This window comes from Ornithodoros turicata, chromosome 3 (assembly GCF_037126465.1).
Source record: "Ornithodoros turicata isolate Travis chromosome 3, ASM3712646v1, whole genome shotgun sequence".
Lineage (NCBI taxonomy): Eukaryota > Metazoa > Arthropoda > Arachnida > Ixodida > Argasidae > Ornithodoros > Ornithodoros turicata.
In genome coordinates this window covers 105,995,102-106,019,894 of record NC_088203.1, presented here as the reverse complement: position 1 = coordinate 106,019,894, position 24,793 = coordinate 105,995,102, and the positions used below count along the sequence as shown (strand labels likewise).

General features: G+C 45.4%; 1 protein-coding gene across 11 annotated transcripts in view; it reads right to left on the bottom strand.

Moving 5' to 3' along the window:
- Positions 1-24,793, bottom strand: part of LOC135389107 (tensin-1-like) — a 160,725-nt gene that overhangs the window by 89,617 nt on the left and 46,315 nt on the right. For 8 of the 11 annotated variants that reach the window (XM_064619086.1, XM_064619087.1, XM_064619089.1 and 5 more), the window contains 2 exons: positions 18,528-18,642; positions 14,442-14,479 (listed from right to left, as the gene is read on the bottom strand). In XM_064619086.1, coding sequence (XP_064475156.1) covers positions 14,442-14,479; positions 18,528-18,642 — 153 coding nt within the window. Of the gene's footprint in view, positions 1-4,406; positions 4,442-4,484; positions 4,504-11,716; positions 12,099-14,441; positions 14,480-18,527; positions 18,643-24,793 lie in introns of those variants that run through there. The other 3 variants (XM_064619095.1, XM_064619098.1, XM_064619097.1) reach the window with 3 other exon arrangements.

Here is a 24,793-nt window from a genome sequence, read left to right as displayed (position 1 = left end):
TCTTTGTCACCATTGACATGGTACCGCAGTAGGAAAACACAGACGAGGCGCTAACTGTTCTTTGCCATTGTTTTCCTACTGCGCTACCTAGTCAAAGATGATATTCTAGCAGCTTCTGTTCTGAATAGAATATTTATTTCACTCGTTTACGAAATGTTCACAATATAATAACAAAACCTGACCGAACAGGAACCATATCCATGGGCCCGTGACGGCCTCCGACACCTCTGAAAAACCTCGGACTTGTGTGCCACACGGCCGCCGTCCCTTAGAAATAAAACGATGTCATTTAACTTATCCAGTCACAGAATACAAGAAATATACGAGGTACGTACTATAAGTGCATTAACTTGTAGCTATACCTAACCAAGAGAATTTGACTATGCATGCTTCTGTTCTTTGTGTCATATTGTCATCGTGAGTTGATAAATATCTTCCAGGCTGCAACAATTTTTTTCCCTCGTCAGGAAGTACGTATAATATACCCATCCCCCTATTTTTGCTCGGCGATTTTGTAAAAGGCACTCAATCCGAAAAAGTGAGGCCATCACTGCTCACAATAGGAGATTTTATCGTCTTTTCGGTTCATTCCACGTGCCATATTATAATGATTATCAATTTTATTATTCACAAACAACAACCAAAACGTAACAGACACGCCTAAACCAAATGGCTTGCGACACTGGGTCCGGGGCAGTCAATAGCAAATAGTACACTATATACAGATCATTTTCATCAGGGATCGGAACGAAATAGAGCTCATAAACAGAAAAAAAAGTCCGCGTCAGGCTTTTTTAAGCTCATAATTAGATTGAATCAAGGAGATTCCCGTTGGCAAAAGATTGAAAATTCTACGCACATAGCACGCTCTCCGACAAAATCCAAATTTGGTAGAAGAAAAAGGAACAGCGAAGTTAAAAACTATATTTCTGGGGGATCGATATTCCTCACAAGGCACGTTAAAAGGGGGAGTCCAGAAATGTCACTTTACAGTAGTGTACTCAAGGAGACCAATGAAAGAAGGTAAAAAAAAAAAAGATCCCAAAAGATGTCACCAGAGTGTATCACAGAACTAGAATAGAATAGAAATAGAAAGAAAAAAAATGGAAACGTAGGACGTACACTCTTAAAAATGAACTTCACCGCATAGCACGCTCCTAGCCAACCATAATCTCGAATGATATCGTTATCTGTCCTGATTTGTTGAAAACGGGAGGCGTACGCCTTTTTTGTGACAATTATGAACAGCATAAGTGTCACAAAAAGGCGTACGCCTCCCGTTTTCAACAAATCGGGGCAGATATTGATATCATTCCAGATGATGGCTGGCTAGGTGCGTGCTATGCGGTGAAGTTCATTTTTAAGAGTGTATCACAGAACTGTCTCTATATATAGGCTCATGCAGCTTCTTAGAATAGGGTTAACTTTGCTTCTCCAAGTGTCACTACAATGCGAATGATTATTTACCAGCTCCCGTGGCATATGGTGGTTAGGATGATCGATTTTTCCACGCCGAGACTGGGAGGTGACACAGGTTCGAATCCTATACCACCGCCTGTCCTGTTTTCCTGGGTTTTCCGAAGGCTTTCCAGACGAATGTCAGCACAGTTCCCCCTGAAGCCGGCCTAGGACACATACTAACCCCCTGCCCCCCACTCCTTCCTGTTGTCCTCTCTCCATCTGTCTATGTCTGTACGCCGCTCATAGCCACAGTTGCTTCGCGGCGCTAACGCGGAATTTAAAAAAAAAAACATTCCTATTATTATTTCATACCATAGCGGTTTTTCACCATAAAAATAAGCAGACGGAAGGCGACCGAAATAGGCCGTTTATAGTCGTATCGGTCGCAGCGCGTAATATAGCAGGCAAGGATTGGTCGCAGTTTCCGATATCGTACTACGTACACACGAGATTGGGGTCGTCAAAGAAGGTCGTTCACTGCTGAGTGCGGGGAAAAAGAAAACCTTGGCGTCGTTTTTCAACGCGGTTCGTGGCAGCGACGAACCTCGCACGGAGACACGGTTGTTAGGATCGTGGGAGACCGCTAAGGCAAAGATATATGGCCTTCCATTGAATGTATTGGCGCTTAAATATCTGCAGAGTCAAACGCGTTTCACTTTGCGGCGTGCTCCGTTCTGATAAAATGAAAGTGTGATTGAGAGGAAAATCCGTTTTAACCTGCAACGCGAATCGAGAGGGATTCGCGGATAGAATCGACCTGCAAACGTCAGATTATACTCTTCTTAATCGGTGCTTGGAGGAACAACTTTTCTAGAGTATCGTTCAGGAAATATAATGTGCTTACGGAACATCCCAAGCAGCACGAGTGCGTAGCGCGAGTGCATAGGGGTGGCCGGGTAGATCACGATTGCTCGTCTTCGTGGGCAGCTCTGCGAAATGAAGCGACACACTGCTAAGACACCAGCCACTGCCAGCCACCCGTATGTGCTTGTGCTATTCTGCTGCTTGTGATAGGGCACCAAACGTAAAATAGCCGAGAATGTCAAGATTTTGATTGGCTCGTCATATTCTCGGAAACGTTATCGTGAAACTTGTAAGTTTTCCCAAAATTCGCTAATGAGAGATTATGTATACCATGAGCGCAGTAAATACATCAACGTGACATTCGTTATCAGCTAATGTCAATCGGTGTTTACACCTCCTGTTAGGTTGCAAATCCATTCTCTTCCCCTCATCATCTTCCGCTACCACAGCCCCCGAAACAGACCATTAACAAAAAGTGCCTGCCAAAAGCTGCAGAGCAACGCGGTAGAGTATGACAGTATTTTCATAAACCAACAGACGAGTCTTATTTCATAAAAGCTTCAGCTATTCCGCAAAGCAGCAAAAAACGATATTGTCGCAATGCAATGAGGTTGTTTTTAAAAGTGTCTTTAGAACCTCGTCAGTCAACCGTGATAATCATACCAAACGAGGTGTTGTTTCCTCTAGACATGGCTGTGCAGTGAAGGCCCCTCTCTGGAGATACTCCTGTCGCTTCTGATAAAAGTAAGTATATGGCTATGCGAATGCTCCGATTTTTCGAATATCCAAACGAATAATTGGATATTCGAGTGAAATTCCAAATCAAATATGGAATTTCGAATCGCAAAAGATGTCTCTTCCAAACCGAATATATTAGAATAGTTCCGAAGGCACCCGTGAGCCCAAATACCGGAAGAGACGGTACAAAGTGTACACAACTTGAGTGCTGCTTCATACGAAGATCGTTATGCGTAAGTATAATGTGGATATCCGTGTATATCCGCATGTGTGTTCGGTTCAGTCACACAACTATTCGCTACGTACTTGCTTCAGTTTCAAAGAGGTGTCCTTCTCAGCTATACACTCTTAAAAATGAACTTCACCGCATAGCACGCTCCTAGCCAACCATCATCTCGAATGATATCGTTATCTGCCCTGATTTGTTGAAAACGAGAGGCGTACGCCTTTTTGTGACACTTATTCTGTTCATAATTGTCACAGAAAAGGCGTACGCCTCCCGTTTTCCACAAATCAGGACAGATAACGATATGAATCGAGATGATGGTTGGCTAGGAGCGTGCTATGCGGTAAGTTCATTTTTAAGAGTGTAGATGCGCTTGCCAAGAAAAGCCCAATGCAAAGTTCGTTTGGAACAAACAATTCGAAGCACGACGAGTGAATGGGTATACGACTGGAAAAAATGGACATACAATGCGCATCACAAGGCGATCGACACTTTCTGGAACTGTGTCACGTAAATTTGTGATAAAAATCACGTATTAATACTCTCATTTCCCGAAGAAGACATTTCGCCGGTCACTATTTTTCCCGTGACCCCCCCACCAAGAATCACACCAATGATTGATTGATTGATTGATTTTAAAAGAAAAAAATGAATATGGCACATATAACATGCTCGACGTGTGGACCCCCAGCGGTTCCGACATTTTACTGTCACTTGGTCGAAACTTTTGAACTTTTAAACTACATGTTGAACTCCATTACCATCTCTGTTCTCACTGGACATCATCTCTGTTTTGTTTTGTTTTTTTCATCATCTCATCATCTGTTTGTGTAAGTGTACTGGGGTAGCCAGTTCGACTTCGTCGAAACTAACATCCCAATTTTTTTCTTTCTCACATCACAACATGCTCGACGTTGAACACCGAACATGAACACTGTTTTCCTCCTTGCGTGCTAGCTTTATACGTTGCAGGAAATCCTACCCACGAAATAGTACTCATTAATACTGTCTTATTGAGAACCGTACCCACACGCACCCAGCCCATGATCGTTTCCAACCCGTTCCGTGAAGTTCGAGGCAATTCTGTCCAAACTCATGACAATATTTGACAAGCTTTACGGTCTTCAAAGTTTTAAAAACTGGGGATAAAAATAAGCGCAAAAAGCGCATGACTCACGCTATCCTGTTTACCGAGCACTTCACTCGAACTCTGTACCTGCTTGACGAGAAGCCGTGCAATGCCAGAGGTACTTACCTGTACCCGCACTTCCGCCTTGTCTTCACGCACAGCATCGCATTCACTACGCAATACACCACCACAAATCACTTAACCGAGCAAAAGTGAACGTCACTGCACGTGAGGCCAACGAAGTGCGCACGTCAAAAGCGAAAGGCAGCTCAACTCTTCGGGGTTCTTGTTTCACGTGGTTATAAAACACGGCACGAAATATTTTAAGCCTTCGCTCCGCTGTCAGCTGCGAGGGGTGCTGCACGATGCGTGCTTGTGGGGCGGTTTTGCTCGGAAGACTGCGAGCACTCGCCGAGAGGTGGAGCTCATTGTGGCTGGAATTTTGAGGTCACGGTGGAGTTTGCACGGCATGTACCAATTGAGTCCGTGTTGCAGTGTACATAGTTCGTAAAAAAAGGTATCTTTTTCCCGCAGGGTCTGACTTTTGCTGGTAAAACAATGTTCACACACCGAGGCGACTTTCTTTGAAGCTTCCCGCTGACTTTCCAAATCGAATAGGGGCACCATCTTTTGCAACAAACGTTATCCAAGTAATTCTTGGACGCTTTCGTTGCAAAAGGGGACAAGCCTCCACTGATTTTCCCAGTATTGTAGGCGGATCTGAGGCGGTGCTCACCGAAAACACTAGAACGCATATAAGAAGTGTCCCATTTCGCCTCCAACTATGAAGGCAAGACATTAGAACAACAACAACACATGAATGACGATGTGAAGAGGTCAAGACACTAGAACAACAACAACAACAACACATGAATGACGATGGGAAGAGGCCAAGACACTAGACTACACACCATAGCACTGGGATTTTATATTACAAATTTGTGCGTGAGACCCGCAATGGTCCCACGTCCGAATGACCTTGAAAAACAAGTGGTGAGCTGGAACTGAGCAGTACTTCGCGAACGTATCCGCACAGAGCAACTTCGCTCAGTCTTCTGTGAGTTGGGTTCGCTCTTGGTCTCGATACTTATTATGCCCGGCCGCGCCGATCATTCTTCAATTTCCACTGTTTGGCTCGTAAGTTTTGATGTCGTTGCGTCACACAGCCTGTCTTCGACGGAAACTCAAAATACACCCTCCTCCGTTGTCTCCTTCGACCCTAAAACATAATGCTTCCCTCTGTCCGAGAGAAAAATAGTAACCCGTACGAACAAAAGGCAACCCTGAGTATTAGCACCTTGAGAAGGAAACCCAGAAAGCGCCCCTGTGCGGCGTATCCTGGCACCATTCCCACTGTCTGCGCAGTCGGGCCAAAATTAGCCTGCCACCCTTTATAAGGCTCCTCTCCGTAAGCGAAGAACACAAATAAACCTGCCGGCGATGGCAGTGTTGTGCCGACTAGTGCCGACCGCTCATTTGGTTCCATAAACAAACACCGCGCCAAATGAGTGACATAGTGACGCATTGGCTGACTTGTCTGCCGATACAAGGGTAGGCAAACACCTGACAAGGACACTTTGCTTCCGAGGGTTGTCCAACACGACACTTACTTTGATCGTGGCTATAGGTAAATGAGGTTAGCCACTGCTGCCGTCGAACACGATGGCTTATTCGAATAACTACTTATAAGAAGAAAACTAGGAGATCATAAGCCAATGATCTGCCAATCACTGCCAAAAGTATCGGCATCGTCGAATACCGAGGTCTTTTTTCTTTCTTAGACAACACCGTAATGTGTCCGTATATGTACGGACGATAGCAACTCCCGTAAAAGGAGCTCGCTCTCCAAGTGACATCAGTCCTGTCATGAGGACGGCCGGACGCGAACGAAGTGGGTCAAGAACACCAAAGTGGACCTTCAGGTTCTCACGTTAGTTCGTTTGAAAACCGTAACTGAAACACAAAGAAAGCGACTGGAAAGTAGCGGATGTTCTCGAGACACTCCGAGAAATAACCCAATTAATTTTTTTTTTTTTTGGGGGGGGGGGGGTAAAACCCTCTCCTGACTTTGCACATCTAGTGCAGCGGAAAGAAGGCCCTCTGTGACACGGATGTCGGTTCAATCAGTTATCCCAGGAACAACAACAGATATATTAATGATGATGAATGGGGAAATTCGCCTCATCCCAGGAAGCATACTCGCCTGCCTGTCCACGACTGTATACATCGCTCATAGTCACAGTTGTTTCGCGGCGCTAACGCAGACACACTCTTGAAAATGAACTTCACCACATAGCACGCTCCTAGCCAACCATCACCTCGAATGACAACGTTCTCGCCCTAGATTTGTTGAAAACGGGAGGAGGAGCCTATTTTGTGCCGTGCATAACGGTCACAAAATAGGCTCCTCCTCCCGTTTGCAACAAATCAGGGGCGAGAACGTTGTCATTCGGGATGATGGTTGGCTAGGAGCGTGCTATGTGGTGAAGTTCATTTCTAAGAGTGCACAAAGGGAAAACTTCGAAAACGTCCGTACACAGAGAACAACCTTCCAGTCTATATAGAAAGTTGGTGCCATGCATATTGCTCAACTGAATCTGTGCATTAAACGTACGGTACACAGGCAGGTAGCGCCCAATCTGTGCCTAGAAAGTGGCACCAAGTTTTCACCGTGCGGATTTTTCGAGAATATTTGTAATACCTGAATTCACTATACTTCGATTCTAGTAACGCTAAAAGTAATAAAACACTTTATGCGTGGGTCTGCCAGATTTCGCTTGTGAGGCTTGAAGACAACTGTGCAATCTGTGCAATCCACCGGCGCGGATTACAAACGAAGACTCAAAATAATCTCTCAAAGAACCACAGCATCAGTTCATACCAATACATCCTTCAATTTCCCCTGAATCCGTCCCAGAAAATCAAAGAAGGACCCTACGGTTAGCGGTGCCGTGCTTGCATGCTTCCCTCACTGCCACTGCCGCCCACGTATGCCACCTGGCGTAAAAAAATCGTAAAAAAGTCGTATATCACGGCACGGCATGAGTAGTGTAGTGCTCGCTGTCTGTGCCAAAAATATATGAGTCCCGGATAACTATGTGACCGTCGTTTTTCAAAACACAGGCTCATAACGCATATCGCGTCGGCCGGACTTTATATTTATACGCGTATTGTGCGCATATTTGAAGCCTTATAGCGATATATTTTTAGATTTTCTACCATCCTACTTGTGTGGCACGTACATATAGGACAGGGTAGTTCCTTGCAGCGGTTATTTTTAGCAGCCGCGAATTTGTTCCAGGGTCGCGCTTACACCGGGTCGTCAGGTTTGTGTTTCGTCGAGGAAATTTCAACGAAAGAACGCAATGCCCGAATTGAGAATGCTCTATCTAAGATAGAGATACTGATCTCTATATCGGACACCATCAAAGTATCCATGACATGCAACAGAATCGATTGAAGACCACACCCAATCTGCAACGGGACAGAGTATCGCCAACCTAATTCGTAATTCCTGTACGTCCACGGTCCACCGGGCATTAAAGATGGGACGTACGACTTGATGGGGGTACCCGCAAAGACCGAGAAAACCACCTTGAAGCATTGAAGCGAAACAATACGAGATCCTGAGGGTCCCACATCTGGCATCCCCCAACTACAGGTTCACGGTATAAGACACTCGGAAACCAAAAGAACATTGGATGAAGTCCCGGTAGAAAGCTAATTTCCCACAGGAATTTGTGAGTACGGTACTCCAAAGGACGTATTCTCAGTTGCCATGGTGAGCGCAGTAATAAAAAAAAAAGTGAGTTTGATAACATGTCCAAGATTCCCACCCCGCAAATTACAGAGTGAAGGTCAGTGTGGAACCACGAAAGAATGCTCCTTCGGCGACCGCATAACAGCGAGAAGAGTATACGGAACCTAAATGTATTCCCGTCACGAACAGGCATGACGAGAAATCTCGTTAGTTCCGCACAGCTCGAGAACCCTTGGAACAAGGTGTGTGTGTGTGTGTAGAAAGCGTCTGCAGATGAACGCTGATCGAAAATGCTCTTTTTTCGTCCGCAGTTAAAATAGCATCGGCGAGGCGGCAGTGGAGCGACAAGACCAGGTGCTACGCTTCCAGCTCCCGTTACGTCGCGGGTCATCAGTGTGGGAGTCATCTTCTTTCACTTCCGTCTCTCATGGCCAGCAACATTTCAGGGAGAGCAAGAAAACGTTTAAAAATGTTAATTTAAATTGGAAAACGTCACGTGAAATCGTTAGCTCTTCCTCCCTGCTTTCACTTCCACACTTTCATCGGCACAATATGGTGTCACGACCCGGGATACGGGAGCGTAGCGGAGGTAGTCAGGTAGGGGTCCTTCTCCAACGAGGGTTTATTTTAGATGTTCGATGTATCGATGAGAACAGACAACGGACGATTAGAGCCCAGAGAAAAAAAAAATGCCGAACCTCTTTGGCTGCACGAAATGTGTGTGTTCATAAACGTCACCATATCAGCACTGTACAGCCGTTCCCTTTCAGCGTTGAGAGAAAAATGTGTGGGGCGGGGTGGGGGTGGGGGGGGGGGAATGGGTATCTGTTGTCAGTGGAGTGAGCAATATTGTCCGGCTTCACCGCTTCGACGGCGAGCAGTTCGACGGTGAGACGTCCGCGCCCTACGACAGATAATCTGGCCTTCATCGTAATAATTAAACAAGATCAAACGTCGATAATAGGAAAACCAGAGACACGCAGTCTCCCTTCTGTCGAAGAACAAGGTACAGTCAAACTCCTTTATAGCGAACACCTTTTTAACGAAAATACCACTACAGCAAATGTTTTTGCGGTCCCGCTGGAGCCCCATAGGTCCAATAATGGACATCCTTTTTAACGAAAATACCTTTACTGCAAATTTCTTTTGCTGTCCCCTGAGTTTCGCTGTAAAGGAGTTTGACTGTATCGGTTATATGCGAGGTGAGGTTGCACTTTGAGGGACTCATCCTTTGGTGACCCTCAGACGGTGGTGGCCCTCCGTTGAACCCTGGTGATCCTCGCAAAGGAAAAACAAAAACCTCGAAGACTGTTCTAGCAAACAGCTCTCGCATAAAAGGTGCCCAACTGTTGGGGCCACACTCAAGCACGAGTCGTCTCTTCTCGGCTCTCGTCCACGTGACTCAGCGAACGCTGATCACTCCCATACTCAACAAAGCGTGCATCCACTGATGACTCTAGCCTTTATGAGTTGGACCGCATTGACCGACACAAAGACGCCCATACGCAAATGCAGACCGCAACCAACCCAACATGAGCTGTGGGGGCGCACGTGAATCCCCTTCACTGTGAAATAAGCCTCCCATTCAAGAGCAGGAAACGCGCCGGAAGTTGAGGATCCAGATCACCGTGATCCAGATCGCGAGCGAAAGCATGCTGCCATAAGTACATTTCCAAAGTCGCAGATGTGTCACCGAAATAGGACGGTCCCGTACAATATACCGTAAACATTCCACATAATATAATAAAGTTGTTGTTTGGAAAGTCAGGTATGAGGTGGAAAGTAAGGAGCCGATTTATGCGAATTTAATTTCCTCCGATATTCCATTCCAATGAACAACGTGCGCAAAAAGAAACTGAAGCATTTCTTCAAATTCACGAAGAGCGCGGGAAAAAGCATGATGTCAAGAAATAGAGACAGCCCTTCGCAACAACGGCACGATGCCAGAGTTAGCCGAGCTGGACGCCAGGAAATATTTGTCCCCGGTGAGGCACAACGAGAAGACAAGACGGCGTCCCGGTCGAAATGCACTGAAAGGGCATAACATTTTTGTATCACTCAGGCTTTGAGAAGGCAACCTCTGCAAGTGTGTGACTAGAAACATACACCCCTCAGGCTATAACTCGTACAACTCGTACTTCGTCAGTGCGTTACCTTACACAGGTGTCAATTAGAGGTGTGCGGATATCCGCACGACATTTTCGTTTGCGGATAGTCTGTCTTCAAAACAGACAGACAGACAGATAGAATGTCTCGAAAACCACGCCGATAAAATGCGAATATACGCGGATATTGTCAATCCTATCCCGGCTCACCTCTTATCAATAGGTTTGCCACTTCCTACGGGATGAAATAGAGTTAGTTTAAAAAGTGGCTTTTTAGAAAAAATCTTCCCGGGAACAGCAGTGCCTTTTGGTCACTGCAATCCATATATGGGAGAATGCGCTTTGCATGTAGGTGAGTCATGGCTGCAACAGACACACTGCGCCATCAGGTGCAGCAGCTGCTATAACGCAGTAGTCAAAATTGTCGAGTTGCAGTAAGAGAAATTGGGATCACACGAAAACTTTATCGCTCGAAGTGTGTCGCTCGATGCAAGTTATGCAATGAGACGCAATATCGAGCTGTTGGTGCTTTTGAGGTACCATCGTTATTATGGACACTTTTGTCCCGCAGAAAAATAAAAGCTTTCCATATTATTGAGTATTAGAGAAAAATAAAAGCAATTTATTGAGGAAAGGAAAGCATCTGACATGTATATAACGATGCGCAACTCAAAGTAGAGAAAATCTCGGAGTGCGTGGTGCAGGTCGTCACTGTCCAAAGAAAATTAAGCTCTCTTTGCCCGAGTCACAACAGCTGTGATGGTGATCTTGAGACGCCTGTATACACTCAATGGAATTTAATTGTCAATTCTTCGGACAATTTAAATGGCCACCTCCTGCGGCTGGAACATCATCTTCAGAACCGTAGATGCGTCCTTCGATCTTGTTGTCCGTGTGATGTAACGAAATGTTTGCTCAATGATGGGCGAAGTTCCTTCGATAGTCGATGATATACATGTACTGATACAGAAACACATAGGGCTCTATAGGTTCGCCCCATATTGCACTGTACATTGTCCGAAAAACGGGTCTCTGTCTTCCACGTTGTTCAACTGTATGTTGAAGAAAAAGCCTCGAGCCAGGCTTCTACTGGGCACCCGGTAGGACAACAGCCTCAGTACGAAACATACTGTCAACGGATTTTGTTAGCTTCACCCGAATGCACCTTTATGGGATGACATTGAAAGAGAAAGCTCTTTTCAGATGTCTTCTGTTGGCAGTCCGGTTTGAATGAGAAATCCGTCAGGCTATCGTCGGAAGCTCAAGAAAAAAAAAATAATAATAATAAATAATAATAATCGGATCAGACCCCTGCGGTCTCACTGCAGCCCCAATATTCCACTGGCGAAATTTCAACAGATTGCACAACGGACAAATTTTATCGTAAGCGATATCATGCTACGTATCGGCGTCATTTCAAACCGGTATCATCCGCACTTTTTTTCTCTCCCGAAATTGCACGGACGACCTTAGAAATACCGAGAACCTCTTACCCTGACTGGAGACTGTTTCCCACTCACAGCAAACTTGAGCATACTACGCCGGCACTCAAATCACAAAAAGCCATCCACCCAAAATCAGCAGAAACCACTGCCCTCCGTCCAGCAAGCACACTCGACATGGGCGACGCGCAGCAGTCACTTCACAGACGCGCACTCAAAGGACGCACATCCACTGTCGAAAAAATCAAACCCGGAGGAATCAACTAAGAAAGGAAAAGCCCGGCTGACTGTCAGGCTTTGTTGTCGAGGGAAAGCGTGTCCAAGATATTTGCACGGAAAACTTGCGTCAAAAACTGTTTGAACCAACCACGTGAGGCAAGCGAGACAGACACCGAGCGAGCGGGCGAAGCTAGCGAACGTTTTCCGAGCAGTCAGAGAAGGGTTTTGGGCGAGTCAGGGACCCTTAAATTTAGAAACGGAGACGGAAGTAGTACTGCACTTTGGGGGGATTGGGGGTGGTGGAGGGAATGCTCTCTGTGCGCATGCCCGAAAACAGTGTCGAAAAATAAAATTGGGCAAAGAGCAGAAAGTGTTCCAACTAAATGTACACGAGCCAACCATAACTGGGACGGGGCTTAGTTTGGCACCGGTGTCTGGAGTCCAGGCCTCAGCTTAGACGGTGCACAAATATCAATGAATAAACGTAATATCGTCGTCGTCGGTGCGACAGCTGCTTTAATCACGTTCCTTGTGGACATTGCAGCGCCTCTAACTTGTTAGATGTACTACTTTTTATTTTAAAGCGTTTCGGAGAAGCCGGCTCCTGTGTTTTGTAGGAGCCACCATCTCCATATTTTTCTTATCTAATCTAGTCTAATCGCCGTCGTCAACAAAATTCGCGAGTTTTTCGGCATTGCTTGCGGGCAATGCGTTAAATAAAATAAAATACGAATTTTATTAGAAGCCACCGCTTTCCAGCAAATTCCGATGTATAGCGCATAAATTTCTCGAGCTATATAAAATTACCGCGGTTATTTTAAAATGGATACTGTTGTATCGAATTTCGGCGCAGGATTTGTAGCCCCAAAAGTCAGACTCCACGCGTACGCATACACCATAGTACCACAACGAGACGTATTTATGCCATATTTTGTACGTCACACCAGTTGTAGGAAAATAGTGAGTTACAATCAAGGTTACTCGGACGTATAACTCAATATAGCTACAGCTGCAATTACAAAGTTAAAGTAAGTTAGTTAACGTACACTCTTAAAAATGAACTTCACCGCATAGCACGTTCGTAGCTAACCATCATCTCGAACGATATCGTTGTCTGCCTTGATTTGTTGAAGACGGGAGGCGTACGCCATTTTTGTGACACTTACGCTGTTCATAATTGTCACAAAAAAAGGCGTACACCTCCCGTTTTCAACAAATCAGGGAAGATAACGATATCATTCGAGATTATGGTTTGCTACGAGCGTGCTATGCGGTGAAGTTCATTTCTAAGAGTGTACTTGGAAAGAAGGTACAAAGTCCAGCCCCACACTCTTAAAAATGAACTTCACCACGTAGCACGCTCCTAGCCAACTATTATGTCTATTATGCACGGCACAGAATAGGCTCCGCCTCCCGTTTTCAACAAATCAGGGGCGAGAACGTTGTCATTCGGGATGATGGTTGGCTACGTAGTGGAGTTCATTTCTAAGAGTGCAGGACAAAAACCGCCGATATTTCGAACCGGAAGAACCCAGGTATACAAATGCGAGTAAATGCCTCATTTAGCATTTTTAGTGTGACCAGCGGCATGGTCCCGCTCGTTAGTGGTAGCCATGGTCGTGCTGAAGACTGGGAGGTGCTTGGTTCGAATCCTACCACCGGCTATGCTGTCTGAGGTTTTCCATTGGGTTTCCGAAGACTTTCCGGACGAATGTCGGCAGAGTTCCCCCTGAAGTCGGCCCAGGACATATATATATATATATATATATATATATATATATATATATATATATATATATATATATATATACTAACCACTCCTTCCTAATGTCCTCCCTCCATCTGTGCATATCTGTAAGCCGCTCATAGCCACACTTGCTTCGCGGTGCTAACACGGAATTAAAAAAAAAGCTTGTAGTGTGGAACCGCAACTAATACACTGAAATGTGTTCCAAGCGATCGTTCAGCTTAAACGCATCCGTTCCCACACACTAAAACGTCGAAGCGACACTCTTTGTTTTTAGTGCCTTGAGACTTCGCTTTTGGTGACAAGCTCGGTGATGATGTTCTCATTTATTCTTTCAAAGCGTTTCAAATCGTCGAGGTTAGTGTAGTTTCCCTTTCTTTTATTAATAACGCGTCCTGGAGTAGCCAGTCCCGAGTGGCTCGAGACTACCATCTCCATTTTTTTCTTTTAAAATCAATCAATCAAAACGTCGAAGCGAAACAAAAAACAAACAAACAAATAAAAACGTCGTTTCGAAGCGAAGGCGTGGAAGAACACGACACTATACCTCAGCTGTTTAATTGCCGATGACATTTTACAGCTAATTTTACCGAGGGTGGTGGCTATACAAGTCACTTTCAAGAAAGAGTAACTGGCTACTGTTTCTACTTACTAACACGTAGCTATAGTAACGTTTACGAGCCACTATTTTCCCGCGTTACGTGCCTTTACTGCAAAAACTTTACTCACATTCACTTTACGAATTGTTTCGGACCAATGATAACATCGAACACGCCACACACATGTTTGCTGGAAGGTTGGGGAGCTTACCTTTGGCTCGCAGTGTAGGTGGCAGCTGTACTTGCAAGCTGAAATGACAGACGTCACACATTTGTCACGTCATAGCCTCTAATAACAATCATAATGGGTCGTTCAGGGTACCCTTCAGTATATGTGGCATGGTGAATGGAAAAGAGGTTGGATGCGTATATAAGGTTACATAGAGAGGAGGTGTTTTGACGAACGTATTTCCTGTTCGAGGTTACCGTAAAGCGGTAGAGACCCTCGGTAGTCTTACGCGACATTTTCTGTCCCAACTGTTTTTGTTTTCTTTCAGTTTTTATAGAAGATTATATATATAGTTGAAAATTACGGGTCACACCGTGTCGAAGTGGTTACAAACTGCACAGTTCTCGCCAAGTACGGCGGCAAAACTATATTGCGTACGGACAGCACTGGGTCTGAAACGAAATGAGTTGAACGATGAAAGATGGAAGTCACTGAAAAGGTTAGCCAGCTGTGGGACCTAACCTTTTCAGTGGCTTCCATCTTTCATCGTTAATTTCTTAGGCAATTTGAGGCTTTGTACGTGTTTGTCCTTGTTCCAGCCTCAGAACATATCAGTTCTCTCAAGTTGAGTTGACTATGTGTCGGCTATGTAGCTACTTTTTATTCACGTTTTGCACTTGCGACTCCCTGCGTCAGCCGTTGGAAGTGGTAGAAGATGCGTTAGTAGGTTGACAGAAATACTTTCTACGGAGGTAGCAGGATAGAAATGATCAACTAAGACAGCTTACTGAGAACCATATCCACACACACGAAGCCCTACACAAGGAAATTTCTTTAAAGCTTCACCATGGCCTTGTATATAGACCTCTCCAATCTGTTTCGCGAGTTCCTGCAAATCGCTTTTCGAGGCAGCTCTGTCTCCAAATCGCGAAAATATTTTCCACCAAAAGAGAAACGAAAAGCAAAAAATAATGAAGAAATAAAAAAGGTGACTTTTGCGGTGCAGGTGCGTAACAAAGCCTGCGGTCTAGTCTCCATTCATTTCTATATTTCGGAGAATGTTAGCTGTTGTTTGTTAGTAATCGCATTAACTTTTTAATCACGCAACAGGTTAGTTTAATTAATTTTTCATATTTTCCTAATTTAATGAATAATAACGGTGCCGCGATGTTGCACGTGCCGCAGAGTAGGACTCGCCCGCTATATGGTAGGACTGCTGATAATTCCGACCACCTGGGGTTCTTTTAATGCGCACCGGAAATCTCCAGCACATGGTGCTCGATGCAATGTCTACCTCCCCCACGTCGCTACCGTCCTCAGCCGGGTTTGAACCCGCGATCTTGAAGTCAGCAAGCCAACGTGTTACCGACTGATCGAGTTACCGAGGAGGGACTGTAAATAAAACGGCACAGTATCGACAATGATAAAATAGATAAAAAGCGGGGGAGCTGGAGGCAACATATCCATGACGAAAATCCCCGATACTATACTTTTCCTTTTCTTTCCTTCTCTTCTATGTCTTCTTTATCTTTTCTTCCCCCATTTTCCTGTTTATTTTTTGTTTTGTTTTTGTATAACAAGCCGACCTCCGTCTGGCTGACCTTTCCTTTCTTTTTTCTGTTTGTTGTTTATGTGATCTACAGGACTTGACTCCCCTCTTCGTATACGCTTTATTTTTGTCTTAATAAAAATATCCCCCCCCCCCCGATACTATAGGAAACAAAGAGGAGAAAGTCTCTTTGTGACCTTGCTGTCCGTGTATACGTCGTGTCTTCCCATTTCGCCTATTCCCATTTTGCCTAATGCTTCTTAGCAGATTATCTCGCCATCCCTTAGCAGGTTCGCCGACCTCGAACTGCAGGGGGTCCCATTTGGCCTAATGTATGCTGCAGACAGTCCCACTTCGCCTACTAATCCGTGTTACGTAAGAAAGAAGGCGGTCCTCTGGCAAGCTGCCAAAAGTAAATTTCGGATATTCATATAACTTTACATGCAACCTTGTTGGTTTCACTGAAGCATGAGGTCTGTATTTATAATTCATATTACACTAGGGTTTCTTCCCTCATCTGTTGGTTCACAAATATAGACTGTGCAAGAGTGAAAACATAGTTTTTATTTACTTTTTTTTTAATTACAAGGGCAGCTTTGTTTTCTGCACTTCAAAATTCTTCCAAATTTGCAGCTCTACTCAATATGCATTAGATATCCCACGGCATCGAGGTACGACATCATGTCCCGTTCGCCATTCTGAATTATTGACTGCTCAATGACATTCTTAAGTAGCATCACAACATTTTATTAATTCCAACGCCCTACGCCGGCTTTTTCAACTGACCCTAAGTGATTTGGGAGAAATTCACAGCACACCCTGGAGGAGACTAGAATTTGTACGACACCGACCAGAAAAGGAATTCCTGTCGGAAAATATTTCCGTGTGCAACTCCCACCGTTAGATAATGCGCAGGCCCTCTTCAGAGCACCTTTTTACCGAATAACGCGCTCGTTATACACCGGAAAATACGGTAGTTAGGTTGAACGTGGGTTAAGGCGTCTCGCTCGGTGGTGTCGTGCTAACTGGGAGGCGGTGGGTTCGAATCCTGCCACCGGTTGTGCTGTCTGAGGTTTTCCCTGGGTTTTCCGATGACTTTCGAGACGAATACCGGCACAGTTCCCCCTGAAGTCTGCCCAAGACGCATATTAACCCCCTATCCCCCCGCTCCTTCCTGCTGTCCTCTCTCCATCTGTCCTCATCTGTACGTCGCTCATAGCCACCTCTCATCTCCAAATAGCCACATCTCGCTCATAGCCACCTCGCCGTCGCTCATAGCTTCGCGGCGCTAACACGAAACTAAAAAAAAAAAGAGTTAAATTAAACACGACTATAGTGACACCAGTTTCCATATTTAACATCGCTCAGGTGACACTGAACATGGCTCGAAGCCTTGTTTCATTCGTCATGCTGTCCATCAGGGGTCACTATGTAAAATGTTTGTAAAATGTTTTTGTTATATTTGTACATTATATTTACACCTTATATTTGCAAATGTAAAGGGTCTTTGTTTCGGACGACGTAAGGTAGTTGTCCGACGAGCACATTCATTTCTTGCACACGTGATCATCGGGTCGGAGCGTGTAAGTAACGCCCACTTGCCGACAGTCCCATTTTGCCTAATGAGATTGCACGACAGTCCCATTTCGCCTAACGGCTGTTACCCCTCCCGCCTCTTTAATCCGATAATCCGGGTTAGGCAAAATGGGAATAGGCGAAATGGGATGTAACCGTATACGTATACACTATTTGCTTGTGCGTTTGAGACTTGTGTACGTCCGAGTCTCGACGTTTTAGTCGTATATACTTATAGTGCTAACGATTTTTCTACGTTTCACAAATTGCGATATGCATACACACCCACACTTGGGCCTCGATCTCTGACCTCAGAGGGACCATTTTGGGTCCTTATTGTAAACACGTGACCACACTCCATTACTGCAGCTCAACATTCGTACAACCCAGGAAGCCCTCCTTGAGACGGTCACAGGTGGTCGGTCAAGCGTGTCTAAAGCGCTTGTTCCGTTGCACAAGTCAACTTACGTATAGCGGCAACACGTACGGGGTACCGAGCACTTTGGCCTTTTGTTCATGCTAAGGTGATGCGAGAGATTAGAAAAAGCGCTCCGACAGGCCAACGTTTAGGCGTGACGAGTTTCTTTTCTCTTTTTTTTTTTTTTTCTCGTAAACCAAACCCCGCCTTGAAATGTTCATTTTCAAATGAGGGTCAGTCGCTTCTGAATATTTCGAGTTCCGTGATACTTCGAACGACACGCAATAACGTAAACTCAAAAATACGAATATAAACGATGCTAGAGTAGAATAGAATAGAAGTAGAAAGAAAAAAATTGGAAACGTACGTCGCACTGGTGGTGTGTGAAAAAACAATGATTTGAAAGATTACTTCAGCACGTATATGTCCTTGAGATAGTTCGCAAGGGCACACAGCGCAGGTTGTTGGTGTTGCTTTGGCCAGCTCCCCAGTACCATGCTGTTGGTACGGGTGACGTAGTATTTCGAACAGGAGACTGCTTTTCTACGGAGATCTTTCTGTGGACGAATGAAAGGTAAGGAAATACCTTTGCACGATGCACCTTCGTCTCTGACCGGTTGCTGGCATAAGTCACAGCGCTGTGTCTTTCGAAACGTTTTGCTCCGAAAGGAGTGACTCGGGTGCAGACCCACGTCCCGAACCTGCAACAAAATGTATTTTGCGCATAAATACACTATCACCCACAGTAAGCGTGTGCGTGAGCCAGACATGTACAAGATACTCAAAAATGTACTTAGGATAAGATAATAAATACTGACGTTAGAATGTAATTAAGATAGAGTACAAAATACTTCAAAAAGTATTTGAAATACAATTAAGATACTATTTATGCTTGAACGCAAAATGTCACCAGTCACTGGTCAATGCGGCATGTCGCCGCTATGTGACAGGAATCACCTAAACTCCGTGTACTACGCAAGTCGTCCCTGTGTGATAGGACTCATCTAAACACAAATCCCCAAAAGATGACAAAGAGACACCACATAACTCCACAAGGTATATGTGACCCAGAACAAAGCAAACTTTAGCAGGTCCCACAGGGCACACATAATAGAACCCTCACTTACAAAGGATTAATACACACGGACCAAGATCTCTAAATGGAGACTTCCAAGAAGGGCCAATGTCCGCGTCCAGTCCGAGGGACTCAGGAAATTTGCATTTAACAAGCAAGATAATGAAAAGACGAGACACAGAAGGTTTGAGGGGAGATCCAAAATATGTAATTAGAGTATTGAGTAGAAAATACCATAAAATGCGTTTTAAATAGAGTACTAATACACAAAACAAAAAGTATTGAGTAGAGTAACAAAATACCGCAAATTGTATTTAAAATACAGTATTTTAAATACAATACTCCAAATACGTACAAGTCTGGCGTGAGCAAACAGATAACAAGACGTTCTGTGACAAGGTTACAAGTCGAACGGTGTGCCCTCCCTCGGTGAAGTAGACGCGTTTTTGCCGCGAATTGAAGCACGGCGAGCCTCCCTGTGAACTGTATTTGTAAGGCCAAGTAGTATTATTTTCTATTCAGTAATACACCGATTCACAGATGGTGTGGATCGTGTGAGTTAACTGCGGTTGGTTTAAATGGAATTATATAGCAACTGACGAATTGCTCGCCGCGTCAAGAGTGTTGTGGCAAACATGCGCATGCGTTTACCAAATATCCGAAGTCTGTAGATATGTCGCCTTCAAACAACTGCGGGTGAGTGAGATTGCCAAAAGAAATTCCGTGTCCCCAACACGACTAAATGCTTGGTCACATTACAGCGTCGTGTACCTTCATTCCGTCCTGAAGAATCTTCGGCTGCTGCGATTCGCCGTCAGCGGACGTGTCAACGGAACGGTAAACGCAGCAATGTGAATCAGGCGTAACAGTGAAGACATATCCCTTCAAATGCTGTTCAGTGGCACGCTAAAATTTATTCCGCTAGGCACTCGACTCCCAAATTCGGACAAAAAAAAAAAGTAAGAGAAAGAAAGAAAAAAAAAATAGGTCGGCCGTCAAGGTTGGCGCGTCCTACAAACATACTGGTAGGTGTTGCACCCGCACTCATTCATGAATCCACACTCGATGAAGCTCGTAACGGGTCACATGGACGGCCTTCAACGTAAACGCGTTACGTGATCCTATGCCGTGTCAGGTCAGGCATGCCACGACGACATGCAGAACTGTACACACAACGGGCATTCGCGTACTTAACATTCTAGATTTAAAAAATGGAAATATAACGGGACAGAATAGATTCCCATGAAGCAGCGCTCACTCTGTCATGTAACTTCTCTCATGGAGACTTGGGCGTTTCAAAGGGGTTCGGAATCGGAACCGTATTCGAAAAGTACCAACATTTCGGGGACTGTGCGAAATCAGCGACTATGAACCGGTGAACGCCCTTTGCAATGGTTTACGATAATGGCATTGTTCGTAGTATACTAATAAATCGGGGACGCCAATCGGGAACCGCCAATTAAAATCTCAACCACCCCATATCTAACGTCCACTGCTGAGGATGTCTAAGCAGCACCAGGTTGCCGGTGCCGTCCGACGAGTTCGAACCTGTAACGTTGAGAGGAGACGGACACACACGAATGTCAATGTTCTCTTTACCAAGATAGACGCGTCAACAGAACAGAGTATGATAAGAGGAACCCCATCTATAGGGATGCCGGTAGGAATCCACTGGCCACCATCTCCATTTTTTTCTTTTAAAATCAATCAATCAATCAATCAATCAATCCACTGGCACAGCAACTTTATTTTGACTTTGGAGAGTGGGGAGGTTCATCGTCAGAGGCGATACTCTACCCCATTGCAATCCACTGGCACAATCATATATCCCTACCCTAACTTGGCAAAGAACGAAGCCTCGTTCCTTGTAGCGGTCATATGGTGGACATAATGTCTCCTCCGCGGTCATCTTCACGTCACACCAACGAGCTTCGCTTTGCTCAATGAGTTTCGGTATATACGGAGTGTTCAAAATTAAGCTTTCACGAGCGCTACGCAAACACAGCGATGACAGGAAACCGGATCATAACTTTACACTACTTGTGTAAGAAACAGGTGCCGCTAATTATGTAGCACCTGTTTCTTACTCAAGGAACAGAAAAAATAGCACCAGTTTTCTTTTGTTCGCCTATTTATAAAGTGCTAGTGAAAGCTTAATTTTGAACACCCTGTATATACGTTCTGTCCCGCAGTGAGCGGGCTCACATCTCCTTTTTTTTTCCTCCTATCATCATCATCAGCAGCAGCAACAACAATAACAACAACGTTCTGTGCACCAGTGGCGTATGGCCGAGCGGGCACAAGCATGGTGGTAGCCAAGGTCGTGCTGAAGACTGGTAGGTGCTGGGTTCGAACCCTACCTATACTACGTCTGTGCTGAGATTTTCCCTGGGTTTTCCGGCAGACTTTCCAGACGAATGTCGGCGCCAGTTCCCCTTGAGGTCGGCCCAGGACACATACTAACCCCCCTGTCCCTCGCTCCTTCCTGCTGTCCTCCCTCCATCTGTCCACGTCTGTACGCCACGGCGCTCATAGCCACAGTTGCTTCGCGGTGCTAACACGAAAAAAAAAAGACACGTGGACAGCAGGAAGGAATGGGCCGGCTGTCTCTGGAGATATATCCCAAGGAATACCTGAGACAGTGTAGGTGCTGGAAACGACCAAGAAAGTGTAGCCGAACGGACGACGATGAAACCTGTTCTGTGCGTCTGTGTAGAAGAACCCTGAACGTCAGTCATCTGTATGACTCGTACAACGCTACACGCGGTACCCGGTACCCACGCTGAGTGTTGGACTCCACCACGTACGTACCTCCCAGCCTGACCAACGAGCGAATGCCGTATCCACGCACTGCTTGTACACACTGCTTGTGGATCTAGTGTTTCGAAACATTAACCAATAATCTGGCCTCTCAAACGACAGCGCCATTACTATACGGGACATTTACATACGCCAGCTTGCCATATTTGGGCCGCAAAAATAAACGCAACGAGAAGAACGCCCGAGAACTATTATTATGTGATAGCGCAGAGAACGACTGCGACAAAGAAAAATGCCACGGGTAAACACGGAAACATTAGACGCATCGTGCGCTAATAATTATGCGGAAAATAATTACACGGAGAAAGCGAAAGCAGATATATAGGTGCTTTCGCAACGCCGATTCTGTAATGGCGCTAATAAGCAGCCCCGTTGTTTTAAAGCTTACCCGCATTGAATAAGTGCGTCGGGACACGGGTGTGGCTTCTGTGGAGATCCCATGGTACTTTTCTCACGCCCGATAAGGGCACACAGCCTTCAAGCATGCGCGTGCCTGATTTCTTACGCCAGCCAGGTGCGGCGCGACGAATTGGTTCAAATTGGCTAGCAGTTATTTGAATGAGTTCCATTTCCTCGTGCGTCGAAGATTTGTTGCTGGAAGGAAGCGAGATCCTTTATAGAATAGAAAGAATCTAAAGGTGGTCTTTGTGAATTCGTGAGTTCAATGAATAGTTTTGAGGGAAGCTATCTCAAGCTATCTCGCTACTGTACGAAATGTTCATTGATAAGACATCCGTGACCATATACGCGACGTGGCACTAGATTTTCTTCGTTTTTCTTTTTTTTTTTTCTGTCTGGAGTTGGGCGATTAATTTTGTTTCATACCTAAGGATGAATTAACGGATGATAGAAATTTCGGCATACTGCGAGCCTCTTCAACTAGGTTCGAAACCTCTCGAGTTAAGCACCTTGAAAAATGCGAGATCTGAACAGGATTACCGAGAATATAAGTGCACACATCTTTAGGTTTTCCTCTGCGCATACCATTCATCATCTCGAAATAAAGTTTTCTGTTGTTCCTCTGCATGACGAGAACGGAGCGGAGTTGCCGAAGTTCGAAAGCTATCTGTGTCGTTTTTGTTAGGTTCAAAACCGGATGTTTCAGCTCAACCGTTCATACGAAATAATAATAATTGGGGGGTTTGCGTCGCGAGACAACTGAGGTCATGAGCGACGCCACAGTGGTCGGTCTGCGGATTGCTTTTGCCCACCTGAGGGTTCTTTAACGTGCGATGAAAGCTCATCACACGGCACCCCGTATTCAACGTCCCTCGCGCAAGACGGCGTGTCTAAGCAAAACTTGTACCCTGCCACCAAGTTGCTGCCGTCCTCGGCCGGGTTCGAACCCCCGATCTCGGGATCAGAAGGCGAACACGCTAACGATTGAGCCACCGAAGCCGGGCGCTCACCCGAAATATGATGGAAATAGCTGTAAACACGCGAAACAGATGCATATTAATAAACGTAAAACGTAGTGACCAGGAGAAGAACGATAATTCCTGAATATTGATACCCTCGATGTTTCCATTCTAGTGTTTTATGCAGAGCCACGAGAAAAAAAAAAAAAAAGGTTTATGTACTTTTAGGGTTCCTATAGCGACTCGCAAAAGAAAAAAAAAAGAAAAAAGAAAAACGTCATCTGCAGTTACTGAAAATTGAATTATATGTATAGTTACAGAACTTTCGGCGCTGTTCCGAACACTCAGAAAATAGCCATCACTAAAGGGTCAACACGACTATAATTGATGGGCTGACTTCGCGAGACAATCGTATAACCTCGAGAGGTGCCACAGTGGCGATCTGCAGGACAGTCCCGGCTGTGAAATTGCTCTTGCAGGGCGTGACAGCTTCGTCGCATTTACGTACATGAAATGCCACGCAAAAATGCACGAAACGCTTATAGGCAAATCCTGCCTAAGGGCTAAATAAGACCGAGCAGTATATAGTGGGACGCTGGGCGCTATGTTTTTCCCTATCCTAAGACATCCTTCCCACGCCTGTCAGAAGCGACAATGCTCCGCAAACAACAGAGTCTCGGGGACAGACGAGATCTTCCTGATTCAGCTTCTTTGCATATGACGCCGACACGCGGCGGAGCGAGTGACCCACACAGTCTGCGTTGCAGGGGACAATCCTCAAGGTCGGATCCTTTTAATCGGCTACCACACAAAGAAAAGATGTGGGAAGGGAGGGCGCTTAATCGAGCACCATTGGAGCTCTTTTTTGTCGTTCTTCTTTTTTTCACTATGTGGCCGCCGAGTTCATGGACCGACAGGAAACGCTGGTTAATGCGGGAGCTTCGTTAGAGGCTGTCTCTTCGCGTAGCACCCTTGCTGTGAACGTTGGCCGTGAAAGCCTACACAAGTTTGTTACGGACGTCGTCTTTATTTTTTCTCTTCCGTTAGTTGGACGTCTGTGAGCCGTACATATATGATAGCTCCCGGAGGCCACGATGTCTGCTTCCCCGTCCGTACGCTGTCCCATTAAAGTCTATGGTGACGTCCACACATTTTGCCACGGGCCGTACGTATAAGTCCGTCCCTAGAAGCGCACTGCCCTCATCAGACGTGACGCTGATGCACGCGGAGTGCTCATTTATACGAACGTCCGTTTTTCACAGACGCACAAGACGTAGAGTGAACCCTGCCGAAAGGTTTAATCAGCCGCAAATAAACATTAGAATTACACCCACGAAATACACACAGAGAACCCAATGCTGTACTTCGACAGGTCTACCAGGAACACACGCACACATTTGATACCATGCGCTCCATCAACTTTCTAAGGCAGCTAGCTAGTCAGGCTCACTGGTCGAAAGGAGGAGAGCTGCGACGGCGATTTACCTGGCTTCGACAGCGGATATAACACGTGCGCGCTTCCAACTGTCAGGCACTTTCCCTGACCTCCACGATTCGTTAAATAACTCCAGCAGATACTTCGCACATTGATGACCGAGA